The 19,096-nt window shown below is 29.9% G+C and overlaps 1 protein-coding gene across 1 annotated transcript; it reads left to right on the forward strand.

The window, feature by feature from the left end:
• The first annotated feature begins 836 nt into the window (after window positions 1–836).
• Window positions 837–6,395, forward strand: LOC133810258 (zeaxanthin epoxidase, chloroplastic). Its single transcript, XM_062246031.1, has 16 exons — window positions 837–1,574; window positions 1,809–1,971; window positions 2,151–2,225; window positions 2,910–3,010; window positions 3,127–3,242; window positions 3,447–3,658; window positions 3,791–3,882; window positions 3,975–4,089; window positions 4,462–4,565; window positions 4,678–4,723; window positions 4,863–4,927; window positions 5,046–5,135; window positions 5,260–5,314; window positions 5,450–5,538; window positions 5,651–5,738; window positions 6,106–6,395. Exons 1-16 carry the CDS (start codon window positions 1,051–1,053, stop codon window positions 6,184–6,186), a joined length of 2,016 nt encoding a protein of 671 aa, XP_062102015.1. The 5' UTR covers window positions 837–1,050; the 3' UTR covers window positions 6,187–6,395.
• Window positions 6,396–19,096: the final 12,701 nt, after the last annotated feature.

The raw sequence follows: 19,096 nt of genomic DNA on the forward strand, positions 1-19,096 counted from the left end.
TTGATTTAGCTTTCAAAAAACCATTTAAGTCAAGTGCGGTTTGGCACTCGAAATGCATCGTATCAAACTATAAAAAATCGTGACTAATAAAATTGTTTCTGGCGGTTGATTTTAAATGGTTCAGCCAGAGTTTCTAACTGTTTAAAACTAATTAAATCGGACGAGAATGGAAATGTTTTTAAAAATAAATATTTAGAAATGAGAGTGCAAGCGTTTGAACCCTTACTCTTAAATTAATACAAAGTCTATCTAAACAATTAAGTCAAGCAATTTAAATGTTTAAAAATATGTTTTTAGTAATGTATAATATATGTACAAATTTTCAAAACTAAAAATTAGAATTGTAAAAATAATGTAAATTTTTTTATTTTTCTCTTCATAAAATGACTTTGAATATTTTGTATGATTTTAAAAGTAAAGTTATTTTTAAATATAATTTTTTAATTAATTAGTTTATAATAAAAAAAAGTTTAAAATTTTAATATTTTAGTTATATGTTTATAATTGAATGATTTTTTATTTTTAATGGTAAAATGCATATTTTGTTTGGAAATTATAAATATGCTTATATTATATATTTAGTCGGAAAAAACAGAGTACACATGAATGAATTTAGAAATTATACCTAAAAAAACAAAATTGAACCAGAACCACAAAAAAGGCCGAAGTTCATTGCAATAGGAGGAGTAGTAGTCTGTCTGTCTTTAAAGATTTGATTTTTATTTTTTTTCCCAAACAAGGAATTTCATTTAGGACGCTGAGAGTTTGCCACATGGCGTAAGAATCTCCATGACTGGTGATTTTCTTTATTCATGGATTGGCTCCTAATCTTTATTACCCCACCATTCCATCTCCCTCTCCCTCTCCCTCTCATCAGCTCATCTCGCTCCTTGTTTCTCCCTCTAAAACTTTCTTTCCGTTGCTCAGAAAGGAAACCCAATTTTTTCTTCTTCTAAAGACACAAACTTTAGACCAAACCAAGTAGTATACAAGCGGCAGTAGCAGTAGTAGTCGTGGTGGAGTTGTTATACTGAGACGAAAAACTTCACCATGGCTTCCACTCTGTGTTCCAACGCCATGAGTCTTTCAACGACCGTTTTCTCAAGAACTCAGTTCCCAAATCTCTTTTCTAAAGACTTCCCACTTGAATTCTCACCTTCTAATCACTCAAACGACCAATTTAAAAGTAGATCAACAATTGGTCAAAAGAAGAGCTTTACTGAGTTGAAGGCTATGGTGGCTCAGGCTCCTCCCGCCGAGCTCGCCCCAGCTGAGACCGACGCGAAACGGAAGCCACCGGAGAAGAAACTTAAGCTACTAATCGCCGGAGGAGGGATCGGCGGATTGGTTCTTGCTTTGGCTGCTAAGAAGAAAGGCTTTGAGGTAATGGTGTTTGAGAGAGATTTGAGTGCTGTTAGGGGTGAGGGACAGTACAGAGGTCCAATTCAGATACAGAGTAATGCTTTGGCTGCTTTGGAAGCCATTGATTTGGATGTTGCTGATGAGGTTATGCGGGTCGGGTGTGTTACTGGTGACCGGATTAACGGGTTGGTTGATGGGGTTTCGGGTACTTGGTAAGCTCAATATATTATGTTCCTTCTAATCTTTTGTTAGGCTTTGAGTTTGAATCATCACTTTAGTTTAGTCCAACAAATAGATGAGAGTCAAATTGGTTGGCAGTTGATAAGAATATATGCATAAAAGTTTCTAATTTAATTGTTTCATTTTCTAAGCTTGTGATTTATATAATTTTACTGAATTTATGATCAAGGGACTAGCGAGATAGATAATGTTTAGTTGATCATCAGGTACGTCAAGTTTGATACATTCACTCCTGCAGCAGAACGAGGACTACCTGTAACTAGAGTTATAAGCCGAATGGCTTTGCAACAAATTCTGGCTCGTGCTGTTGGAGAAGAGATTATTATGAACGATAGTAACGTTGTTGATTTTGAGGACCATGGTGACAAGGTAGGTCTTGCTTTTTGTATCTTGTTTAATAGTAAGTACTATATTTGTAGCATAAGAAGAAAAACTTGTTTTTGGGTTTATGGTGGTTATAACTAGTGTTTTATTACCTGGTTCAATCTCTCATTTGGTTTTGACGTTTCATTCATTTGTGTCCTCTCTTGTCTATTTCACGAGTTTAGGTCACTGTAGTTCTTGAGAATGGACAACGTTTTGAAGGTGATCTTCTGGTTGGAGCTGATGGTATATGGTCAAAGGTATACTTCTGTCCTGAAAAATTTAACTGTTTTTACCTTACAACACTCAGTTATGTTGAGAAGTTGATTTTTTTTTTCTTCAAAATATTTTAGTACAAAGCAATTAATTAGAGAGAAAGACTCTTAGGATCGCCACATCAACCAAGTATGGAATTAGTTGGTGGTTTATAACCACTTGAACACCCTCCTCTCGTAAGCTAGTCTTTTGGAAATGAGTTCTATTCAATTGGTTATAACGAATGATATGAGCGCCAATACCCTTTAATGAGACCCACGTCGTAGAAGGGGTGACCTGGGGAAAGTACAAAGTAGACAGCTGTGGACATCGTCTCTAAGAGTGTATTGTTTGGATCCCACATCGACTAAGTATGGTATAAGTTTTATGACCACTTAGGCCTCTCATAGGTTAGTCTTTTGAGAGTGAGTTCTATCCAAGTGGTTGTAACAAAATTCACCGTATTCGTTTTTCTTTTGTTGTTTTATTTTTTCTGTTTTGTTATATTTAAAGACATCGCAAACACCATCATCACCCATTAGACCATAAGCAGCTATTGAGATCAAAATGGTGGGAGCTCATTTGAAATATTCTGCCACTAGAAACAATCTTGAAGGAGCTAATGGTTATAAATAGTTTCTTTCAAGTACAGTTTCTATTAAAAAACTTCCTTTGTTCCCATGTTGTAGGTCAGGAAGAACTTGTTTGGTCAAACAGAAGCTGTTTATTCAGGTTATACATGTTATACTGGTATTGCTGATTTTGTACCTGCTGACATCGATACTGTAGGGTATGCCTTCTTTCTTTAATCTTTAAACTGCATTTGTTCTTCTTCATTTTCTTATTTGTTCTTAGCTGAAACTTGTGTGGAGACTCAAACAGACGACCATACTTCTCATTGTGAAGGTACCGTGTATTCTTGGGACACAAGCAATACTTTGTTTCGTCGGATGTTGGAGCAGGGAAGATGCAGTGGTATGCTTTTTACGAGGAACCAGCCGGTGGTGTGGATAGCCCCAATGGTAAAAATATGATTGATTAAGAATGCTCCAAGTTTTGGGGTTTCTGCGCTATGAAATCTTAGCTTTCTTAGTTGAGAACTAAGTTGTGTGCACTATGATTTTTCAAGCCCTTAAGTGCTAAGTCTGGCATATTTCTATATGAGTATTTTCCTTAATAGAAGATTACAGACAGAGATTTCTCAACTCCAAAGCACTCTTTGGCAGGTAAAAAGGAAAGACTGCTTAAGATATTCGATGGCTGGTGTGAGAATGTGATAGATCTAATAGTTGCCACAGATGAAGATGTAATTCTTCGACGAGACATATATGATAGAACGCCTACTTTGACATGGGGAAAGGGGCGTGTGACCTTGCTCGGAGACTCTGTTCATGCTATGCAGCCAAATATGGGACAGGGTGGATGCATGGCCATCGAGGTATGTGTAGTTCTCTTGCTGATTTTAAACCCTTTAATCTCCTTAATAAACAATATGGTTTATGTTTTGAGTTGTATCAGATGACCAAGAGTTTGAAAACTTAATCTTTTGCCATTTACTTCATCATTGCAGGACAGTTATCAGCTTGCTTTGGAACTTGATAAAGCATGGGAAGAAAGCCAAAAAACAGGAATTCCTGTAGACGTTGCTTCTTCTCTCAAAAAGTAACGATCCATCTTTCTTATCAATTATGAATCACATATATTGAACAAGTAACTATTTTGGACTCATCACCATTTATTTATTTATTTTCCAGATATGAGAAGGCTAGAAGGTTGAGAGTTGCCATCATCCATGGAATGGCTAGAATGGCTGCATTAATGGCTTCAACATATAAAGCTTACTTGGGCGTAGGACTTGGTCCATTATCGGTACTTACGACGCTTTCTTAGCTGTGTGCTATGATTACAATAACAAAATTAATGAGATTTTACCACAAGCCGTTTGGTGTAGTGGCAGGGATGCCTAGAAAAGGCGTCCCCACTTCATAATAAGTGGGTACAAGTTCTGCACACACTGCAAGGTCTATCCCTATGTGGATAGAAACTCACAATGCAACATTTGAGGGGATCCAGCTCGGGTTCACATAGTTGATTTGTGATACTGGAGATGACCTCCGGGTTCTGCACTAAAGTGATCTCCTTCTTAAGTTAGCCAGAACAAAAAAAAACGAAAAGTAATGAGATTTTCTCTTCTTGTGTGATTGAATTTATATTAACAATAAGTAACTTGTTGTGCTGCAGTTTTTGACAAAGTTTAGGATACCACATCCCGGAAGAGTTGGTGGAAGATTTTTTATTGACATAGCTATGCCATTGATGTTAGATTGGGTTTTAGGTGGTAACAGGTAAAGCGCTAAAGATTCTGTTCTCTACATATTTTTCTTGTTTTATCATATTATTAACAATGTTTCCTATTTCTCTTTATTATTTAACATTATTTTTACTTCTATTTTTCAGCTCAAAACTCGAAGGAAGAGCACAAAGTTGCAGGCTCACAGATAAAGTATCTATCTAGCTACTTTGAGTCCCTAAAAAAAGCTCTTATTTTATTTTGTTTTACGTTACATTTTACTGTCATATTGAATACTAACAACGACATAAGATAAAATCAGTAAAAAATATTACGATTTTTTTTATTGTAGGCAAATGACCAGCTTCGTAAATGGTTTGAAGATGATGATGCATTAGAACGGGCCATGAATGGAGAGTACGTCTTTCATCAGTGCTATCGATTTTATTTTATTTTTTCTTTCTATATTTAACAAAACAAGCTATTTTTTAATTAATTTTTTCTAATGGTCACTTTTTTATTTTTCTTTTTTTAGGTGGTTTCTTTTACCCACCTCTGGAAACAATAGTGCCACATCACAACCAATTTGTTTAAACAGAGATGAGAACAAACACATCGTAATTGGGTACGTGCATGCCCTTCTTTAATCTCTAATTAACAACATAATGCAGCACTTAATATAAATATGTACATAGTTTAATTAGACTGATATATTAAATCATTAATCATCACAATCCAATTCATTTCAGAAACACACCAAGCGACGACGTTTCAGCAACATCCATTACACTTCCTTTAGAGCAGGTAATAATATATGCGTCTAAAATAGATGGATTCTTATGTCATTGTTTTTTTTTTCTTAATAACAAAATGATTAGTTTAATTCTATTTTGTGTTAGTAATTAGTTTGAGATGTATGTTTTTTATTAATTACCTCAGGTTTCAAAAACACATGCACGTATTGATTACAAGAATGGTGCATTTTTATTGACCGATTTGAGAAGCGAACATGGGACATGGGTCTCCGAGTAAGTATTCTAAGTCTTTGTTTATGTTTATTTTATTTGTCAATAAATAATTTCTTGGAATTTTCTGTACAAATATATATATATATATTTATATAATTTTCAAAATTTGCAGTAATGAGGGGAGACGTTACCGGATACCTCCAAATTTTCCAACTCGTATTCGACCGTCTGATGTTATTGAGTTTGGTTCAGACAAGAAGGTAAGTTCTAAGTAGTACATAATCCTATAATAACATCTTCCTCGATATTGTCGTATGATCTAAAACTGCATGTCGTTTGAGATATGTAACTATTTAGATTACATAGGTTTTAATCAATAGATATTTGTTCAATAGTTGCCCTTAGTTTAATTAATTATAAAAATATTTCATATATATGACAACTCAAGAATTCAATACGCAATGAATTTTTTTTTTTATCTAAAATGTAACTCATCTATGTATATTTATATAAATATAAAATTATCTCTGCTTAACCATTTTAACATAAATTAGTCATTTTTTATTAAAAAAACAATGTCTTTTTTTTTAAAAAAAATTTATTAGGCAAAAAAATGTTTATGTGCAGGCTTCATTTCGAGTGAAGGTATTTGGGTCTCCTCCAAAAGATGAACAGAAGAAAGAAAGTGAACTTGTTGAGACAGCTTGAAAAAATTGATTGTTGCAGTGATTCAAAAAATATATATATATTTCGATAGGAAATGAAATTGTACAGCATTAATTTATTCAGGGAAGTGAAGCTGGAACATAAACATACTTTTCATTCTTGAAAAAAAAAAAAAAAAATCCCTCGTATCTGTATGCATATATGTATGTATATGTACATCTCATTATTTCAAAATGTTCCACTTTAATGTTTTTCCTTCCCCTATATATAAATATAAATATATAGTTTTAATTATATTGTTTTTGTTTATATTTTACGTAAATATTGTTATCGATAACAATATTGGGGTTATTGATAACATATTGGAGGTTTTATATATTAGGGTGTGTTTGGAAATAACTGTGTAATACTTGGGTACATATCCGAGTAATTACGTGTTTGAATGTCAAATATTATTTACTTAAGAATTTTTATTGTCATGTTTGGCAAAATAATTAGTAATTACATAAAAAAAAAATTATGTAATAATATTATTTAAAATTGATAGTAATTAGTAATTGTACAGTGTAATTATATTCAATTTTTATGGGGTTATGAGAATTTAAGAGTGTAATAAGTAGAATTGATAATACATATCTGTGAGTGTAATTAAATTTAAGTGTATCTATGTTGCATTATTGACATTTATATTTGATAAGTAAAATAAGAAAATTAAGAAATAAAGTGATAATTCATCAAAGTTGAGTGAGTGACCAACTTCTTCATCCAGCTAAGGAACAAGAATTGAATTAAGAAGCCAGCTACCAAAAGAGTGTCTTGATTTTTGAACAAAAACAAGTGGCAGGTACTAACTACTACTAACTTATACCACTTATATATAATAATAAAACCCTCATTAATTTCAATCATCACCTACAATACAAATATTCATTCTCCTAGTGCTGTCACATTGCATATAATTAAGCTTTATTATTATATCAATAAACCCTTAGAGGAAGAACTTGGGGAGGTAGCTCAAGTAGTAATAAGAGTTCAGAACATTCCTGCTACCAAGCATCAATGGATTTGTATTAGCTATGCTTAAGTTTAGGACATTCCTAGATTATTAATCATAAATGCATACACAAAAGAGAATCATAGAACTAAGAACAAGTGCCTCTTTATTTTACTAGTCCATTTTTTATCACACTAATTATAATATATCTGTCACCTTATTTAAAATTAAAATTTATTAACGTAGAGTTCGAAATTTACAATTAGATTGGGTGAGATAATGAATATTGATAATCTGTAAATTAAAATAGAAAGTAATTGTAAAAATCTTAAGACACCATAGTAGTGTCAACCGAAGGGACTCTGACGATCGAATCAGTAAGTATGTCATTCCCGACACATAACGTTGATAACACTATGTAAATTTCAGTATCTGATAACATGCCTTTCAGTGTTAGTATTAGGGAATGTGCTAGGGCCATGCCATTGTAATTGAGCTTATGTTTGAGTTGATCACTATTCTTTTCAAGTATTGGGCCTAAGCTTAATTTTGGCCCTATACTTAATAAAGTTATGAGAAGTTTTTTTAAATATGGGATTTTAATAACAAATACATAAAAAAAAACATAATTAATATGATCTTTTAAATTGATTAACTTTTCTAACACAACTCAATGTAAGAAACTATGACTTATTTGTTAATTTATATATATATATATAAATAAAAGGAAAGGAGAAAAAAAAACTGTATTTTTGAGTCTATTGTTGCTTAGCAAGACAGCCACAGTAACTTTATCATGTTTGATCCAATTAATATATGTAAAATGACTATATAGCTAAATTATAGCTAAAGAGTTCTAAAAGAGTACCTACAACAATGCTTTATCTTTTAATTTTTTTTACCTTTGTCTAAGTGCATAGCTAGATTTATAATACATTATTCATCACGTAAACTTATTATATTAATTTACATATTTTCTCTCTCTCTCTCTAATTCTTTATATATATAACCATAAAATCATATATCTCTTCGATATAAAATGTGTTTAGATAACCGAAATTCTTGATTTTAATAATTTGTTTTGCTAACTTTAACGGAATATTCTAAATATTTAACGGAATATACTTTTAAAACTTATTAAAATAGATATTCATTAATTATATTAATATAATTCAAATTTAAATGTTGTAAAATATCATTATTATAATAATATATAATACAATTTTTTAAATATATATATAATACTAGATATTTAATAATTATATTAATAAAAATTTAAATGTTACAAAATATTATTATGATAATAATATATAATCCTATTTTTCTACTAATTATATTAATATGAATTCAAATATTATCATTTTAACAATATTTAATACTAGATATTTAATACTTCTATTAATATAAATTTAAATATTATAAAATATCATTATAATAATAAATATAATATATCATCTAAATTTTTATTAAAAAAATTATCATTTATGTTTAAAAATATATATATTTATTTTAAAAAATCATAAAGAATGTTTTGGTTTAATTTTTCATATAATATAGTTATGCTATTCTTTTGTATATAATATTGTTTATTTATTTAAAATTTATATGACAATAATATAAATTTAATAAAAATAATTGATAAATTCTATAAATAAAACTAGGCTTGCACGTTGTTTGTACCTAGAATATATATAGATTTCATCATTTTCTCTCTTTTTATCTTTCACTTTATATATATATATATATATATTAATATAAATAGGACAATTCTTCTATAGGGGCTTCACTTTAAGTCCTATTGGTAGGGCTCTCAGTGTTTCTCGACCCGTGAACAGTTTTCAGCACGACTTTTTTTTTTATGACCGTGTATATTGTAGCTATTTAGAGCATCCTGCAAATTTTCAAAAAATTTCGAATAGTTTACAGTACCGAAAAATAGGTTCAAACATGTTGTTTTCCACGCACATAAAAAAAAATTAGTCACGAGTGCAACAACATGATTGAAACTAGTTTTCGGTACTGTAAACTATTCGGAATTTTCTGAAAATTTGCAGAATGCTCTAAAAGCTACAATATACACTGTCATAAAAAAAAATAGCGCTGAAAACTGTTCACAGGTTGTAAACACTGAGAGTCCTACCAGTAGGGCTTAAAGTGAAGCCCCTATAAGAGAATTCTCATTTATATATATATAGTAGAAGAGTTTTATTTATATTTTATAATATTATCTATTTAATTTTTTAATAAGTTTTTATTTTTATTTTAGCACAATATTACATATACTTAATATAAAATATGACATACTTGTAAGTTGATTATATTTTTTATAATATTAATAATTAGAATAAAAAAATGTAGTTTGTCATTGGAAAATAAATAGACTGGTATTTTAAAGGATATTTTAGAGTATATAATGAGAGTGCTCTTAAGAGATTGTCCAATAAGTAGATTTATTTTGTACTGACCCCATTTATAAATGTATCTTCATATGCATATTTTAGTTGCAAAATAATGAATCACTACGATCGACTTTTTTTTTTTACAGAAGCCAAGGACCACATTGTTTTGAGTCGCAAATTTAATTTCAAGGCAAGACTAACTATGATTATTCAACCAAATACCAAATCCAATGTAATGATCGAATTATTGTATGCAAACCATAACATTAATGAATAATCAAAGCGTAATTATTTCACTTTTATGATCAAAACAATGCCATTTTAATTATTACAAACTTGATAGCTAATATTTTATGAGGGACCATTTGACTTATTGATCCTAATAAGGAAGAGTGGTTAGCCTCTTTAAACATATATAATTTAGGTGACTTTTGTTACTGCAACTAATTTCTTTGGTGGGGGACCCCAACTCATTCTAATTTTCTTCACTCTTTGATTGTTACACAACAATCAAGACTAGAGGATCATTATAATTCAAACATATATATTTATATACACATATATATATGTATGGCATGTTTTATTTAAGATAAAAGAAATAAATTCATTTTTTCCTACATTGTTAATTAATAGGGTCATTTACTTACAAAATTATATCTTTGTTAATGTCCAAAAATATAAAACAAATTATGATTTATGTCATCAAAAGATCTTTGTGGGTACTGATCTCCTTAATTGTTGGTGAGTTGCAAGTTAATTATTAAAATGACCACTAAACCCTAGCTTTTTACTAACCATCTTTCTCTTCATTACTTTATTTATTTTTCCTATAAAAAATGACTTCTTTCGGTGGGGTCATATTATATAGGATAGTTTTATTAGAGAGACTAGACTGTTAAGACACTCCTAAAACAAGAGGGGACCCAATATTGGAAACACATAAATATATTTAGCTTTCTCAACAGTGCTTATATATCACTTCAATTTTCTTGTCACCTTTTGTACTTCCAATCATATTTTTTTGATTTGGTTATATAACAAGAACCAAGATAAAGAAAATGAGCTATAATTAATGCATCTAACTTTCTCAACATTTTTCAGTTTGGAGAGCGTTTTTATTTTATTTTTTCCTTTCGGTGGTCAGGGTGTGTCAAAATGCATAGGTTTTAGATTAGAAGTAGCAAAGCAAGAGGGAGGGACCCAATGGTAATGACAAATGAGGATAGTTCCAAACAGTGACTCAAGACCCTTAGTTAGGTGTATGTACATGTCAATATCTCTGTTTTAAGACATATTATAACTATGCATGCATGTTAATAGTATATGTTTGGCTAAATATTACATCACAATAACTGTGCATTCTATATATACCTCATAGAATGATTGGTGAATATAACAAAATATATATATATACATATAAATATTTCGGTATGTAAAATAATATTATTTTGATAATTTTTTACAAAATATTCTGTCTTATAAACAAAGCATCGAGTGTGAGAATATTTTGTAAGAAATCATAAATATTTCTTTTATATAAAAAGTGTATATTTAATTATTTTTATAGTAATTTTATTATTTTTTTAACTTTAACATAATATTACAAATATTTAATGAAATATACTTTTAAAATTATTAAAAAATATGGTAGAATAAGTATATTTATATAAATTCAAATATTAATAATATTTCATACAAAACTAAAAATGTAATAATTATATTACTAAAAATTCAAATATAATAAAATATGATCATTATATATAATAAAAAATGAAATATTTAATAATTATATCAATATAAATTCAAATATTATAAAATATTATTGCTATAATAATATATAATACATAATATTCTAATTTTTATATAATTCCAATCAAATAAATATTTAGTAATTATATTAATATTAATTCAAATATTATAAAATATCATTATTATTATAATATTTAATGCATTATATATCCTATTTTTTATATAAAAAAATTATCATTTATATTTGAAAAAAAAATGTTATTTTTTTTATTACTTGATCTAACTTATATATATTCATATCAAATAATAACAATATTATAAATACATTATATATGTGTGTCGTGTATGTACAAAGAATATAATTGTATAACTACAAGAAATTAGAATAACATTTCTATTCTATCAAGACTAAACAAGTTTTTTCTACAATTATTGATGTATGCTTTGAATAATATCATGTATATTTTGTACATTGAATAAGGTAGTTTGTGATGTAAAATATTTTTTTTTTATATTTGTATCATTGATGTTCTTTTATAGAGTAATAATCATAAAATATAATAAAAATAATTAATAATTTTTTTAAATAAAATTAATCAAACGAGCATTTGCACGTTGGTTGCACCTATATATATATATAAATTAAAGTGGCAATGAAAGGAAAATATTGCCAACAACCCATACTTCATCATATAAGTGATGAACACAAATAAAGAGTTATTGATTAGAATTGAACATATGATTATCCAAGTATGTTGTAAAAATAATATTACTAATATATATATATATATATTTATATATGAAACTAGTGGGATATGATATTTCAAAAGAAAATTTTTATTTTAATAAAATAAAAAATAGGTATAATAAATCAATTAAAATTATATTAATTTATTAAACCAAGAGTTAAAATATCCTATTACAAAAATAATCTGACCACAATCAGATATTTATAAAGTTAATTTTTGTAACTTTTATCAAAAAAATGAATTATTATTATTCAATTTTTTAGAACAAATTACAAAGTCCAACGCCATCTCTAATTCTTGAGTTAATTAATATATAGAGTACAACATAAAAAATAGAGTAGAAATTATCTTCAACCCAACTCTAAAACTTCACGTCATTTTGGTGTGATCTAATGTATTGCACCAAATTTAGTGTAACTGTAGATTTAAGAGTTTTACACATATGTTCCCTTTATAACTTTTTCTATTTTTATTTTAACCTTACATTATTTTATTTGAAATAATATATCTTTTCAAGTTTAGAAATGATAAATATTTTTGGCGCTAAGGTTGGAGATGAACATTTAAATGGCCTAATATTTACACTATTTTAATATGAAAATAATACTCTAAGAATCTTAGACCTATAGGTTAGATATATATGAGTTAGTTTACTAAAACACATATAATTAATGGGATATGATATTATTGCTTTTTCAAAATAGTGCTCATTCAAGCCATAGACTTTTCGATGAGACTTATTGAGACTAAAGTTTTTCATGCAATAGTCAAATTAGCAACACTAGCTAGCTACTCGCACCAATTTTATCACAACCATGCATTATAATAAGATCATATATGAGTTTTTTTTTTTTTTTTTTTAAAAAAAAGGGGTCCATTCTCATGAAAACACAATCGCCATAAAAGGGTTTTAATTTAAACATCTAGCTGTTATTTAATCCATATAATAGGAATGTAGAGAAATTATTTTTGGAAGGAAGACAGAGATTAGGGTTGAGGGGCCATTTGGTCGAGTATCCAACGGTAACTCACTATTTGTCTAGACTTGTTTACAAATGATTTTGAATACACATGGCTTGAAGACCAAACAATGAGACCATCCACACATGCCAACTTTGAATATATTGCAACAATGTGACCCTACAAAACTCCAATAATGTGCCAAACATGAACCTGCCTAGAGCCTACAACACCCACATTGCCTTAATAGTCCATATACACACACTCTTCCATCTCAACTTAATTCAACCTTACATTTTCTCTCTTAATCTCTTCTGACATTGCCAAAAAACTCTTCAATCATCATTAATTATACCCATTTATATATATATATATTTTTACGATATTAAATCATCCACATTTATTAAAATTTGGAAATAGGTAGCATGCCATATATATATATATGTATATATCTTAACATTATTCTTTAAAAAAATCCAGCATAAAAATTAAAACCCCTTTGTTTCAAAATCTATGATAAGTGACCCTACAATTTAAGTGCACTAGCACCACAAATCCACAGGGCTCCTCTAAACTCAAACATCTTTGGTTATTTTTGTTTTTTTGTTCTTCTATTTGGGCTTTTTTTTTATCTTTTTTTTCCAAGTGACACATGTCATTAATCAAGGTCTTACTTTTGGTAGTTGTGTCACAAGATCTTCAGACACCAAAACAGAGTACACTCTCTCGGCCCATACCCCTTTATTAAAAAAAAATCAATATGGCCCATTATTATCTATATATGTATGTAGGACACCGCCACAAAGACAATATTACATAGTAAATATTTATCTCTTTATTTATTTATTTTTCATTTTTTGAATGGAGATAATTGTATGCATGTGAAAGAGGAAGAGGAAGAGGCGGCATGTGAAGGCGGTGAATTAGCACGTGACTGACCAACGGTCGGTTCAGATAGTCGTGGCACTAACCGTTGGAGCATTAAATTTTCTCAACTCTTATATCTCTTTTTATTTTTTATTTTTTCCTTTTGAACTTTATTAGAAGAAGAAAGAAGCTTCACGGTAGTTTTCCATAGCACCCTCAAAAAAGGACACAACGGTCCACTCTTCTCCATTTTTTTTGGCTTATGGTCATGTATATATATATATATATATATATGAGTTATTTAGATAATTATGTAAATTTTTCATAAATTCTGAATAATTTATTGGGTCAAAATTAATATTTAAATAAATCATTTTTCACACGCATAAAAAATACAGTCACGCATGTGGAATTTCTTAAAAATTTATAAATGCTTTAAATAATTATAGTATATACGGGCATAAAAAATTTGCGCAAAAAACTAGAGACGGGTACAACCAGAAACGGAGCCACTTTAGGCTAAGAATGGGCTTAAGCCCTTGCTGATATTTAAAATAAAAAACACTTACATTATATATGTGTTAATTTTTCTTTTTCTTCTTACTTAACATATATGATTTTCTTTTCCCTGACTTAAAATTTAAGCCTACTTACACTTTTGTAAGTAAGAATTTATTTGTATGTTCTTATATGTGTATGTATACATCTTTGAAGGAATGTCAGATTAGTTAAATATTTTAGCTTAATATGAATAACTAAATATGATAAAACATACATTTAGTTATTATATAATGAAAAGATATAAATTTGTCAAACAATAATTTTTACCCAATATATGATATAAATTTATCATTCAATTTTAATCATATTACTAATATTTATTTAAAGTTCAAACATTTACTAAGTTAAGATTTTGGCTCCCTCATTGGGTACAACGATGTGCCACTAGTTGGAGTGCACGCGAGATTTTGTCAAAGCTTTATATATGCAACTACTATATATTTAGTTTATTTTGTGAATATTTTTTTATTCATTTGTTATTTTGGTTGGCTTTTCTTTCATCATATTAATTATAGTTTCCCACTTTGGAAAAATAATAATAACAATAATTTCTCTCAAAATTAATATTAATAAATATAATTCCATGCTTTGTCAAAACTCAAAAGTACTATAATAATTGCTTGTATTTATTGTTATTATTATTTATCTTTATATATGATCTTGGCATCCAAAAGTCACTACAACTAATTAAATTGCTTCTTCCACAATATACATATAACAAAGATAAGAATAGGGTTACTTCATTTTATAGATAGTCCTAGTACTGTATTATTCTAGTATAATAATATGGAATTTTAATAATAATATATATTATCATGTAACGTCGTATAATTAACATGCATAATTAAACTACGTAGAAAAGAGATACCACGTACTATACTTCGATTGTTATTTTTTGCTTTTAAAGGCATGACTGTATGATTTGATATATATATATATATATATATATATCCTAGAGAAAAATAGTATTATGTATAATCTTTATTATGATTATGATTACAATAAATTAGTGGGCAATCAATCGCTGTTTCGTATAGATTAGAATAATCATTTTAAATTCATGGAACGTAATTAATAAGATTGTCTTGTCAATTCTTCACATCTAAGTATTGCTACAGTAATTTAACAAAAAACAAACTACTTAAAAGGCTTGCCCCTACCTTTTTTTCAATATAATATATATTTTTAAATAAATATGTGTATTAATTAAATTAAAAAAAAAACTACAAATTTATATATCTTGTACATATTATTATAATCTTTATTTAAAAATCAATACATTTTTTTTTTCTTGTCTCGTTCACATCACACATAGTCAAATGTCATAAATTTATACTGTTGAGTTAGCACCATTTTTTAATACTTGTACTTGCGAGTTATGAAGAAAATGAATGTTAATAATTGGTGCGCATATATAACCATAAATTTGAAAAATCATGTGATTTTTATATAAAATACATACAACTCACTTATTTTTTAAATTCCTTTTTAAAAAAATTGTTTTTAAAATAATAAATTAAGAAATCACTTGCAATAACAACACAAATATATAACCAAATGAATATATCCAAAACTCAACAAAGAAAATGAATTCAATTTATATATATATATATAAAAATATTACCTTATAAAATTAAACGTGATTGTTAATTTAGTACCTCTCCAAATTGACAATAATTTTTATTTTCTTTTGTAAAATTTAATGAAGATTTTACCAAAACTAATAAAACTAGTCCACTACACTATATTATAAGTTCTAATTAGTGATACAAAATAATTAAAAACAGAAAAATTTCAAGCAAAAAGAAAGAAAAAAAAAACTCAAATTTGTTCTACAAATGTCCGTACAGTGCGTTCGATGCTTCCCCTAATGTGAACAGAAAAAATAAAAATGGCATTAAGTACTCTTCTTTTTCTCTTTATCGCATTTTTAAAAATAAAATTAAAAAAGGTAGTTGTGATGTGAAGGAAGGCCCTTCTTCACTTTTTGCACCTTCTCTCCTCATCTCATGTGTACGTACGGACCCAAATAACTGGGCCCCAAATCACGTGGTCCCTATTCCCAAACTACCCTCCCATTTTTTCAGAAACTACAATTCAATTTTTCAAAATGGGAAATTTGATAAATCATGCTTACATTAGCTTAATAATTAAAATTTGAACTAAAGTTAACCACCATATGATACAAATGCTCATCTTTCATTTAATACCAAAAATACCCCTCTCATAACAAAATCTCATACATTTCCTCTCTAAAATCTTGCAAGAAAGATACACATGGGTAAGTGATTTTCTTTGATTCTTGCTGTTGTTGGTTGTTTTTATGATTTAGATTGCTGTTTAGATGTTGGATCTGTAGTTTGTTGGTATTTTTTGCTGTTTTTTGGGTGAAAATCGTGGTCTGTGAAAATCTGCGTTTTTTTGGGTTCCTTGAATTTTTTTCTAAATGCCCGATAGTGTCCGATATAGGCCCGATGCAGGGACGATAGTTGTTGAGTTTCAAGGTTAGTGATGAGGTCCGATGGCCACCCGATGCTTGCCCGATATGTTTTGGTTACCCGATGGTCATTAAGGTTCGATGGCTACCCGATGGTTGCCCGATATTTATTTTCATTCTACAAACCCTTTAAGTACGATAATGGATCGATACTAGTCCGATGCATGCCCGATAGTTGTTATTAAGTTAATGCAGACCTATTAGTACGATTGTACACGATGGTACCCGATAAGTGCCCGATGCTTGCCCGATAGTACGATGGTACACGATTGTACCCGATGGTAGACGATAGTGATAAAAAAAACTTAATAAAAACAGTTCCTTTCGGCTTTTCCCCTGCCCATTTCCCGTTCCCTCCCAAATCCCAACTCTTCACTCCCACAAAACCATCGAGCAACATAAGTACTCACACCCGACGCTTCTCTCTCCCTCACCCACCATCACCCGACGCTGCTCTCTCCCTCACCCGACGGTCGGAAAAACCCCCACCGGAGACGTAGAAAAACCAAGCCCCAACCCCCACTGGAGACGAAGAAAAACCAAGCCCTAACCCCCACCGGAGACGAAGAAAAACCAAGCTCCAACCCCTCACCGGAGAAGAAAAACCGACACCCCATTGCGCAAAAATGTCTAGGGTATGTGTTTTTTTTAATCTCTTCTCCATTGAAAAATGTTATAGTATGTATTGTTGAATTTGACTGTGTTAAATCTGACTGTGTGAAATCTGATAAACCGTAAAATTTTGAAAAAAAATTCTGGGTTTTTTAGAGGTACGATAGGGTACGATAGTGGGTCGATATGGGTACGATAGTATTTGTGTTTCTCATAACTTCAGGTTGAAGATGAGTGTACGATAGGGGTACGATAGTGGTTCGACGGTGGTACGATAGGTTGTGTTTTCTGATAACTTGAGGTTGAAGATGGAGGTACGATAGGGTACGATGTTGGGTACGATGTGTGCCCGATAGTGGGAACAAATTGTTGTGTATGTTATAATACGATGGTGTACGATGTGAGGTACGATTGTGCACGATAATGTTATAGTTCCAGTTTTCCATTGGTGTCCGATATGGTGCGATAGATTCCGATAGTTGCTCGATAGTATATTGCAGAATATAAAATTTTATGTTTTTTTTTGTTATTCTATTTAATTGGGTATTTATTTGTTTTATGCAGAACTTAAGACCTCCACAACTGATAGTTCCAGTAGAGGAACATTTTACGGGACGTATCACTTGGCGCGGCAGTTGGTACTTTCCAAAGATTAAAGCAAAATTTATACAGTGTGGTTTATTGGATAGGGTGAAGGAATCCCCTTTCAAACAGTTCTTCATGGCGGAACCATTAAATTTTTCTGGTGCCTTAGTCCATCAGTTGTTGTTGCACAAATTCAGAGGGGAGAAGACTGACGAAGTCCAGTTTTATATTGGGAAAAAAAGATATAGATTTAGCCAATTGGAGTTCGCTTTAGTTACTAGTTTAAATTTTGAGGCCGGACCGTCTGAAGCTGACATTAAAGCGAAGACCACTTCGGATCGGTTGATTCTTGAGTACTTCAATGGTCATTCCCCAGTGAGCATAGGGCAACTGTGCAGAACTTTTGAGAGTTGTCAAATAGTTGATGATGTGTACAAGATGGGTTTGTGCTTATTAGTTGAGGGTGTTTTGAAAGGTCGTGAGGAGACGTTGATGGTTTGGACTGACATGCTGAAGATGGTAGACGACGTTGACTTCTTTTTCCAGTACCCGTGGGGGAAGATATCATACCAGAAGTTGTTACAAACTTGTCAAAAAGACTTTGTTGAAATGAAGAAGCATTTACAGAAGAAGATTGAGAAAGGAAAGACTCAGAAGGAGGCCAAGTACTCTATTTATGGGTATGCTGCAGCATTGCAGTATTGGGCTTTTGAGTCCATCATTGAGTTGGGTCAGGATCATGCTGTGAGATTGGGCCAAGGCATACCAGGAATGATCAACTGGCAGAGCAAGGAGAAAGTAGAGATACACAAAGAGCAACTTATTAAGTTGTTTGCCAAAAAGGTGAGCTTTTACTTTACTTTTGAATGTTCTATATTTTTTTCTAGATATGCAATTTTATGGGTACTGCACGATAGGAATACGATAGGGTACGATTTGAGTACGATTATGGGGTTATTTTGTGGTTTTTTGTCAACTG

Source organism: Humulus lupulus, chromosome 1 (genome assembly GCF_963169125.1).
Source record: "Humulus lupulus chromosome 1, drHumLupu1.1, whole genome shotgun sequence".
Lineage (NCBI taxonomy): Eukaryota > Viridiplantae > Streptophyta > Magnoliopsida > Rosales > Cannabaceae > Humulus > Humulus lupulus.